Consider the following 10,762-nt stretch of genomic DNA (forward strand, 5'->3'; position numbering starts at 1 on the left):
TTGTCAATAACAGTCATGAACAAGATCCCTTTGGAGTTGCATATATGGTGGGAGGATCTGGGTAAATCATAGCAAGATAAGGTCAATTTACATTTGGGAGGCCTCATCGGGTTGTTGAAGATAATGCCTAGAGGAGACATCATAAAGGCGTTGGTTACGTTTTGGGACCCAGCTAACAATGTCTTGCGTTTCTCGGATTTCGAACTTACACCCGCCTTGGAAGCGATAGCAGGTTATATGGGAAGTACTGAAGGTCTGAGGCATAAGTATCTGATCGCTCCAAGAGCCGTTAACTTTCACAAATTCATGGATTTGCTAAAAATAAGCAAGGGAGTCCCGTACTCCGAGTTGGAGGATGGTTTTTCCACTCTACGTTTTATATACCAGAGATACGGGCATGTGGGAAGATTCAACAACCCGGAAAGCGGGGTTTGTAGCAAAGGGAACCGAGCGAAATGGGATGAGCATAGGCGTTTCGCTTTCATGGTAGCTTTCTTAGGCCTAGTGGTGTTTCCTCGGAAAGATGGGAATATCGATCTGCGGGTGGATAGAGTCGTCAAAGTCTTGATTACCAACGCCAAGAGCACCCTTGCCCCTATGATAGTATCTAAGATATACCGAGCTCTCACAGCTTGTAAGGCTAGGGCAGATTTCTTCGAGGGATGCAATTTGCTATTACAGATGTGGATGATCGAACACCTATGTCACCGCCCCCAGTATATGAGTTATGGATCCGCAGAGAAAAGTTGCATTGAAGAGTTCGACACAAGGATTTCAGGGTCCAAGTTACCAGAAGGGTTTGGAGATTGGGTATCCCGCTTGCACTCCATCACTGCGGGGCAAATAGAATGGACACTGGGTTGGCTTCCTATTGAAGAAATTGTGTATATGCCCGCTACCGGTCCTTACTTTCTCCTAATGGGTCTTCGAGGCATTCAACCTTACGCTCCACACCGGGTGATGAGACAGTTGGGAAGGTGTCAATTGATGCACCCAGATGAATATCTTAGTGTTTGTGCGGTCGAGGTTAGCTCCAACGGCCAAATTCATGAAGAAATAGTTCGTTCTATTTGGAATGAGTGCCAGTATTTGACAGCAAACACTCGAGTGCGTGACCTATCTAGGGGCAAGGTCTCACCCGCCTATTTTGCCTGGTATAGAAAGAAAAACACCAGAAGGGCTGATCCTGAAAGACCAGCCAAAAAGCCTCACATTCAAGAATTCATTGAGGCGTCGCAAGAACAGTGGGCTTGGTTGGCCAAGGAGAATGAGTACAAGGCCATAATAGGAAAGCTGGAAAAGCAAGTCAGGGATCTCCAATTCGAGAATGGTTTGCAAGCCGCGGCGAATGAGGGTGAAAAGAAAAAGCTAGCCAAAGAAAATGAGGCCCTTCGAGCCCAGATTCGAGAAACGAAAACAACAGCTGAAAATCCCGCCAGAAGTACAAAGGATGAAAAGCTTATAAAGTGCCTTAGGCAAAAGGTGGATGAGTATGGTTTTGATTTGAATAAAGGAGAGGGCGAACTAGCTAGGGCTCGAACCAAATTGGCTAAGAATGCGGAAGAACGAGCGCGCTTGGTTAAACAGTTAAAAGAGAAATATGACAATGAGATTGTGGGGTTGAATAAAAGGGTTACCATCTTTGAGAACAAAATGATCAAACAGGCAAAAGACTTTAAGGCAGAAAGGGAACACTGTTACGCAGCGATGACACAGTTAGAAAGAGATTTGCAAAAACTTCAAGAACAAAATCATGTAGCCGAACAAACTTTGGAAGCCAGGGCCCAGCAGATTGGGCGTTTGTTGCAAGAAAAGGGTGTCATAAAAGAGAGAGTCAGAAGGATCGCCGACTATATCGCAATGAAATATAGTAGTTGTGAGGATATGACTAGATCCATGTTCTTTTCCACCACGATGACCTTTGTTCGCTAGATAATGGAAGATCTCTACCACCTCCAAGGGGATTTAACGCGTAGGCCTGTGGCGAGACCGAATGATGTCCCGCGGGCCCCAGAAGTAGTTGAGGTGTTGATGTATTCGTGATTTTCATTGAAGTCTGTTAGTCTGTTTTCGAGTCTGTATTTTCATTTTTCTGTTTGAGTTTGTATTTTCATCTTTTCATCAAAGTTTGTTAGTGTCTTTTTGACTCTATTAGTTTTTGAGTCGTTGTAATCAAAGCATTCGCTTTTTATGAAAATTTAAAAATCCCAAAATATTTTATTTTTACACTTATCCCCAGAACTACGCTCGGTCTAATTCATGCGGGGTCATGATACGTAGGCAATCTCCATAGGATTTGACCATAACCAAAAGAAAGAAAAAGAGTGATAAAAAAAGATGAGGAAAAGAAAAAGAGAGGAAAAATAAGAGCGAAAAGAAAAGGAAGAGAGAAAATAAGAAACAGTGAGAAGGAAACAATGGCAAAGCAAGAAAGAGTCATGAGAGAATAAAAACAAAGAGAGACCAAGCAAGGAAAGGCAAGAATGAACAAGGAAAAAAAAAGAGAAAGGAGAAGTTGCAAATGGAAATAAGGAAAAGCCGGGATGACGCAAGCAACCGATCAAATGCATAATAGAAACGGTTAACTGCTTAGGTGCATTTACTCCTCAACTATGCGGTTGCTTATCTGTTAAAGCCCTAATCGCTAACAAGTTTGTTATTGATGAAATTATAGGTCAGGCAGGTGGTTTGTTTTATTGGCATTCTGGCAACTCACTCCTACAACACCCGGTCCAAAAACAAGCTGAACATGGCCAACCAGGAACTTGAGGCAAGTATTGTCGATCCGTCAAAAGAAGTGGAAGAATCGGAGGTTAATCTGAAAGATAAGTTGTATAAGCTAAACCAACAGATGGCTGAAATGTACCAAGCATGGGCAAAAGGGCACCCACCTCCAGTTTACCCCGCCAACCCTGCTTTTATCCCGCCATTGGATCATACCCAGGAACCTCCCACTGTGAACTCATCTCCGGCCTTTCCCCTCTACCAACAATGCTATGGCACCACTTCCCATACATCACAAGATCCACCACCCAAACAAGTCCCGTACCCTCCTCCACCAGCCACTCCTGTTTCTGTGGCACCCCCACTTGCTGCATTACACCGATCCTCTAGTGAGCCTCTGTTCCAGCCTCACGACAACCAGTATTACCCCCCGAAGCCCACTTTCAAGGTTCCTGAACCCTATTCCTACACTCCTCATTTTGACCTCCCTCCGGAAACCGAAAAACCATTTAAAAATCCCGAACAGGAGGAGATGTTCAAGAAAGTTAAAAGCCTGGAATAGTCATTCAGGGACATGCGGGGGTTGGGAGGTCAAGTAAGTGTGGCTTACAAAGATCTATGTCTATTTCCAGATGTGCAATTGCCGACAGGGTTTAAGATGCCCAAGTTTGATTTGTATGATGGGCACGGTGATCCAGTGGTGCATTTGAGAGGTTTTTGTAGCAAAATGAGGGGATCTGGCGGGAAAGATGAGCTGTTAATGGCATATTTTAGTCAAAGTCTGAGTGGTTTGGCGCTGGAGTGGTACACTCGGCAGGATCACGGAAGATGGTACACATGGGATGATCTAGCCCAGGCATTTGCTTGCCACTTCCAGTACAATCTCGAGATTATTCCAGATCATCTGTCTTTGACAAAACTTGAGAAAAAGCACAATGAGAGTTTCAGGGAGTATGGTTTTAGGTGGAGAGAACAAGAAGCAAGGGTCGACCCTCCAATGAAAGAAAGTGAAATGGTGGATTATTTTCTACAGGCCTTAGAACCTATGTATTACGGTCATCTGGTATCAGCTATAGGTAAGTCCTTTAATGAAGTGGTAAAGATGGGCGGTATAGTAGAATAAGGGCTCAAGACAAATAAAATCATGAGCTATTCGGCTATTAAGGCAACCACCTAGGCTATTAAAAGCGGAACTGGGGGAGTAATTGGAAAGAAGAAGAAAGAGGATGTAGCAACGATTGATTCAGGAGCTTCGTTCGGACCCAGGGGCCCATCACATTACTATGACCAACCTCAGCCTCACCACCAAGCCTACCCTCAAACCCCATATAGTCCACCACAATACTACTACCCATCACTAGACCCCCATTTTTCTGTCCACCATGCCCAAACATACAACCAACCTCCGGCCCACGCACAATGGCATACACCAGTCCCATAAAATACGTACCTAGCTCCACAAAATGTCTGTCCACCCCCAAGAGCCTACCGAAACCCTCTTAGATCAGGTTTTCGGCCCAACCAAACATTTAAGAATGAGAGGTTGTAAAAGAAGAAAACCTTCACTCCATTGGGAGAATCCTATACCAGTTTGTTCCACAGGTTGCGACAATTGGGTATGCTGAGTCCGATCGAGCCAAAACTGCCAAATCCTCCCCCAAGGAACCTTGATCACTCTGTGAGTTGCGAATATTGTTCTGGTGCTCCGAGGCATGAGACAGAGAAGTGCTGGCAATTGAAAACAACTATTCAAGAGCTCATTGATACTAATCGGATTAAGGTCCAAGCTCCGGAGGCACCCAATATCAACCAGAATCCGTTGTCGGCCCATCTTGAGACAAATGTGATCGAGATAGTGCATAGGGGAGGGGAGCCCAAGAAGCCTTCACAGACTGTCATGATGATTCGGTACAGTAAAGTCAGGCCGGTTGAAAAGCCAACAAGTGAGAAATTAGTGATCCGGTTGAGCGGGGAAAATTGTGAACCATCTGCAGTAGCCAAGAAGGGGACCCCAAGTGATGTGGCAATAAAACAAGAAAGAGAAAAAGTAATTGTGCCAGGAGTGGTGAACAAGCCTATTGTAATTGTGGAGGGTGCCCGCACAGACCCTGTCATTATCAATCTGGTAACTCAATTACCGATAGTCAATAGCAAGGCGGTCCCGTGGAATTATGAACGAGTGACAGTGACTTACAAGGGGAAAGAGGTTAAAGAAGAAGTTTGTGAGACCCATGGTCTGACTCGATCGGGGAGATGCTTTTCCCCCGAAGAGTTGAGAAAAGCTAAGATCTCCAAAGACAACCTAGTGCTAATGAAGAAAGCTATGACCAAGGAAAAAGCAGAAGAATTCTTGAGAAAGATGAAAGTGCAGGACTATTCCATTGTGGAGCAGTTGAGGAAGACACAGGCTCAGATTTCACTATTGTCATTATTGATCCATTCAGACGAGCACCGACCAGCTTTGATGAAGATCCTGAATGAGGCCCACGTTCCTGACAAAATCTTAGTAAACCACTTGGAAAAGATAGCTAACAAGATATTTGAGGTAAACAGAGTCACTTATTTTAATGATGAGTTACCCATGGAGGGTACTAAGCATAATAAAGCCCTCTATCTCACGGTGAAATGTAAAGATTCCGTGGTTACCCGGGTACTGGTCGACAATGGTTCCAGTGCAAACATTTGCCCTCTCTCCACTCTGAATAAATTGAAGGTGGATGATGAAAGAATTCACAAGAACAATATCTGCGATCGGGGATTCGACGGTGGAGGGAAAGATACAGTCGGGGACATAGTGCTTGAGCTTACAATAGGGCCAGTTGAATTTACCATGGAGTTCCAGGTGCTCGATGTGGTTATTTCTTACAATCTTCTATTAGGTTGACCCTGGATTCATGCTGCAAAAGCGGTGCAGTCTATTCTGCATCAAATGGTCAAGTTTGAATGGGATAGACAGGAAATTGTTGTGCACGGCGAGGATAATTTGTATGCCCACAGTGATGCCATTGTTCCGTTCATAGAGTTTGAAGACGACAAGGGGCCATGGGTTTATCAGGTTTTTGACACGGTGTTGGTAGAGAAAAATCCAGAAGGGAAATGCGTTCCAACGCTGAGGGTAGCTGCTGCATCAATCATGTAGCTATTGAAATGTTGAAAAATGGTTTTGTACCAGTCAAGGGTTTGGGTGCATCTCTGCAAGGTATCGTACAGCCGGTGTCTCTCCCCAAAAACTTGGATACATTTGGTTTGGGGTTCAAGCCCACAGTTGCGGACATAAAAAGAGCTAGAAAGTTGAAACAGAGGGCATGGGTCCTCCCAAAGCCCATCCCACGTCTCTCCAGATCATTTGTCAGGCCCGGCACCAAGAAATGCCCAGCAACAACAGTTCCCAGTTTTGTGGTTGGTCCTGATAAGGAGTTGCTTGAAAGATTTGAGAAATTATTCGATGAGGTGAACATGGTGGAAGCTGGAGAGGGTTCTAGCAAGGCGGATGTGCAATTTGTTAGGCCCAGTGCAAAGATTAACAATTGGGAAACTACTCTTCTCCCCACCAAGAAGGAGTTTTGGTAGTTTGCTTTGATTTTCTTTCAGTTTATCGGGATTATTCCATGATTGTAATTCAGATTCTATGTTCCGTCCATTTGGATGTATAAACCTTGTTATCTTTCAATTTCAATGAAATGCAATTTCCCTTTTTCCTCATTCCTGACAGTTTTATTTTTGTTTTCTTTTCTTCCTTGTACAGCTCTTTTTATGTTGGTTTCAATAACATGACATGCATGAGGAATCTTCGGCCCAGTCTTAAAAGCCAATCTAATTCTGAAATAGTCCTTTGAAGAGATTAGTAAAGAACTAAGCCATTTTGAAGAAAAACCCAAGCCTAACCTGAGTGATACAGAAGCAATCAATTTAGGGGATCCAGATAACATCAGAGAAACTAAGATAAGTATCCATCTTGAACCTCAACTCAGGGAAGAGATAATTAAAGCGTTACTTGAGTACAAAGACGTCTTTGCATGGTCATATGACGACATGACGGGTTTAAGCACTGACTTGGTGGTTCACAAATTGTCCACTGACCCGGCATTCCCTTCTGTCAAGCAAAAGTTGAGGAAATTTAAGACTGATATGAGTGTGAAGATCAAAGAAGAGGTCACCAAGCAGTTTGATGCAAAAGTCATTCGGGTCACTCGGTATCCCACTTGGTTATCCAATGTAGTACCTGTGCCAAAGAAGGATGGCAAGACCAGGGTGTGTGTTGATTACCGTGATTTTAACAAGGCGAGTCCCAAAGACAACTTCCCACTGCCAAATATCCACATTCTGATTGACAATTGTGCCAAACATGAACTTGGGTCTTTTGTGGACTGTTATGCAGGTTATCATCAGATCTTAATGGATGAGGAGAATACGACATTCATCACACCATAGGGAACATACTACTATAGGGTCATGCCTTTCGGTTTAAAAAATGTTGGGGCAACTTACATGAGGGCAATGACAACCATATTCCACGACATGATACATAAGAAGATCGAGGTTTATGTGGATGATGTGATCATAAGATCTAGCAGTCTGACCATGTCAAGGATTTGAGAAAGTTCTTCCAAAGGCTTTACAGGTACAATCTTATGCTCAATCCTACACAATGCGCATTCGGTGTGCCATCTGGAAAATTGTTGGGATTCATAGTCAGCCGCCAAGGTATTGAATTGGACCCGTCAAAGATTAAAGCTATCCAAGAATTGCCACCTCCAAGTAACAAGACTGAAGTGATGATCTATTAGGGAGGTTGAATTACATCAACAAGTTTATTGCTCAGCTTACGACAACTTGTGAGCCTATCTTCAAACTGTTGAAGAAAGATGCTACAGTCAAGTGGACAGATGAGTGTCAAGAAGCATTTGATAAGATAAAGGGGTATTTGTCAAACCCACCTGTGTTGGTGCCACCAGAACCGGGGAGACCTTTGATTCTGTATTTGACGGTTTTGGATAATTCGTTTGGTTGCGTGTTGGGTTAACATGATATCACCGACAGGAAAGAGCAGGCCATCTATTATCTCAGCAAGAAGTTCACATCTTACGAGGTTAATTACACTTACTTGGAAAGGACATGGTGCGCCCTAACTTGGGTGGCACAGAAACTGAAGCATTATTTGTCACCTTACACTACTTACCTCATCTCTCTTTTGGATCCATTAAAGTATATCTTTCAGAAGCCTATGCCCACAGGGAGGCTTGCAAAGTGGCAGATTTTGCTCACAGAATTTGACATCGTCTATGTGACCCGGACTGCGATGAAAGCCCAGGCATTGACCGACCATTTAGATGAGAACCTAGTGGATGATGAATATGAGCCTTTGAAGACTTACTTCCCTGATGAAGAGGTAATGTACCTTGATGAGTTGGAACAAGTTGGAGAGCCAGGTTGGAAACTTTTGTTTGATGGAGCTGCTAACATGAAAGGCATTGGGATAGGATCTATATTGATTTCTGAAATAGGACAACACTACCCTATTAAGGCTCAGCTACGCTTCTACTGTACTAACAACATGGTTGAGTATGAGGCATGCATTTTGGGCTTGAGGTTAGCTACAGACATGGGTGTCTAGGAGGTTTTGGTATTGGGGGACTCAGACCTTTTGGTACACCAGATTCAAGGGGAATGGGAAACACAAGATTTGAAACTCATACCGTACCGGTAATGTTTGCATAATCTTTGTCAACGTTTTCGATCAGTAGAGTTCAGGAATATTCCAAGGATCCATAACAAAGTTGCTAATGCTTTGGATACCTTGGCGTCAATATTACATCATTCGGATAAGGCTTATGCTGACCCATTGCATATTCAGGTCCATGATCAGCATGCTTACTGTAATGTGGTAGAAGAAGAACTTGATGGTGAGCCCTGGTTTCATGATATCAAGGAATACATCAGGATGGGGGTGTATCCGGTACAAGCCACAGGTGATCAAAAGAGAAAAAATTGGCAATTAGTGAGCGAATTCTTCTTCAGCGGAGGGGTTTTGTACAAAAAGACTCTGGATCTTGGATTGTTGAGATGCGTAGATGCTAGACAAGCCACAACTATCATGACCGAAGTACATTCTGGAGTCTGCGGACTACACATGAGTGGGTACGTGCTGGCAAAGAAGATTCTCCGAGCAGGTTATTATTGGTTCACTATGGAGCGAGATTGTATCAGTTTTGTGCGCAAGTGTCATCAATGTCAGATGCACTGAGATTTGATTCATTATCCACCATCTGAATTGCACACAATGTCTACACCATGGACTTTTGTTGCGTGGGGCATGGATGTCATTGGACCAATCGAGCCAGCAGCGTCCAATGGGCACAGGTTTATTCTGGTGGCCATTGATTATTTCACCAAGTGGGTTGAAGCTAAAACTTTCAAGTCCGTGACCAAGAAAGCAGTGGTCCATTTTATTCACTCAAATATCATTTGCCGGTTCGGGATCCCGAAGGTAATCATCATAGATAACGGTGCTAATCTCAACAGTCATTTGATGAAAGAGGTATGTCAATAGTTTAAGATCACGCATCGCAATTCCACCCCATATCACCCCAAGGCGAATGGAGCAGTCGAGGCAGCCAACAAGAATATAAAGAAGATACTTCAGAAAATGGTGGAGGGTTCTAGACAGTGGCATGAAAAGCTGCCTTTTGCATTGCTGGGTTAACGCACTACTGTTCGTACTTCAGTAGGGTCAACTCCTTATTTGTTGGTATATGGCACTGAGGCGGTGATACCTACAGAAGTTGAAATCACATCCCTTCGGATTGTCGCTGAGGCCGAAATGGATGACAATGAATGGGTCAAAACTCGCTTGGAACAGTTGAGTTTAATTGATGAGAAGAGATTGGCAGCAATCTGTCATGGTCAGTTGTATCAACAGAAAATGGCAAGAGCATATAACAAGAAGGTGCGTCCATGGAAGTTTGAAGTGGGTCAGTTAGTATTGAAGCGTATCCTTCCTCATCAGGCTGAAGCAAAAGGCAAGTTCGCCCCAAATTGGCACGGGTCGTTCATCGTAATGAGAGTGTTGTCCAATGGTGCTTTGTACTTAACAGACATAGAAGGTAAGTGTGTAGAAATGACCATCAATTCCGATGTTGTCAAGAGATATTATGTATGATTTCTTGATTTAAATTGTATTTGTTTGTACTTGGCATGTTTTGAAGATTGTAATGACAAAGGCATTTTGTTCCGCTATCTAGACACTTTATCCTTTGTTCTCCCTTTGAGCCTTGTTTATTTCTTTTCATACCCCTCTTTTGGAGTACGTAGCAAAGATTAAAAACACAAGGGTGAAAGAAAAATAAAGGAAAAGAGAGAAAGGAAAAGAATGAAAAGAGAAAGAAAAAGAAGAAAATAAAAATAAAAAAGAGAGAAAACAAGAAGAGAAGAAGATAACAAAATAACAAAGAAGAGAAAAAGAAAGTAAAAAGAGAAAAAAAAGAAAGAGAAAATCACAACAGCAAAGCAGTTTCTATGACATGAACTACGTTCAACCTGATTCCTTTTAAGGATACGTAGGCAGCCTCACGGTTCGGTCCCATCAAAACAAAAATCCAAAAGTCCCCAAGCAAAGAAACTGGGGCAGAATTTGTGGTTGTTGCAAGAAATCGGATTCCAAAAGTTGGAATTTTGAGCCCATCTGAATTGTTTTGAGCCTTTGATACCCATTCTTTCTAACCCTATCCAAAAGCCCATGTTACGGTCCAAAGAAAGACCTTCTGATCAGTCTTCGAGAGATGCCAAGTCGAGCAAGTAGAAGTGATTCATATCAGGGGCAACACTCTGGTCTAAGAAAGAAAATTAAAAATGAGAGAGTCTTATTGGTGAAAACCCTCACGGGCACCATAAGGCGATAGGGGCCGAGAGAAATAAAAAATGAGAGACTCTTATTGGTGAAAACCTTCACAGGCACCGTAAGGTAAAAGTGAGTTGAGAGATGAATAAATGAGAGAGGCTTGTTGGTGAAAACCCTTCAGGGCACCATAGGCCGAATAAG

General features: G+C 43.2%; 1 protein-coding gene across 1 annotated transcript; it reads left to right on the forward strand.

The window, feature by feature from the left end:
* Window positions 1–720: 720 nt before the first annotated feature.
* LOC138873929 (protein CROWDED NUCLEI 3-like) lies at window positions 721–1,932 on the forward strand. Its single transcript, XM_070152418.1, has one exon. The coding sequence runs from the start codon at window positions 721–723 to the stop codon at window positions 1,930–1,932; it is 1,212 nt and encodes a 403-aa protein (XP_070008519.1).
* The last annotated feature ends 8,830 nt before the right edge of the window (window positions 1,933–10,762 follow it).

The sequence above is a fragment of the Nicotiana sylvestris genome, chromosome 7, assembly GCF_000393655.2.
Source record: "Nicotiana sylvestris chromosome 7, ASM39365v2, whole genome shotgun sequence".
In the NCBI taxonomy this organism is placed as follows: domain Eukaryota; kingdom Viridiplantae; phylum Streptophyta; class Magnoliopsida; order Solanales; family Solanaceae; genus Nicotiana; species Nicotiana sylvestris.

Excerpts from the sequence above, each read along its gene's own strand:
- LOC138873929 (XM_070152418.1), top strand. The coding sequence starts at position 721 with ATGAGTTATGGATCCGCAGAGAAAAGTTGCATTGAAGAGTTCGACACA.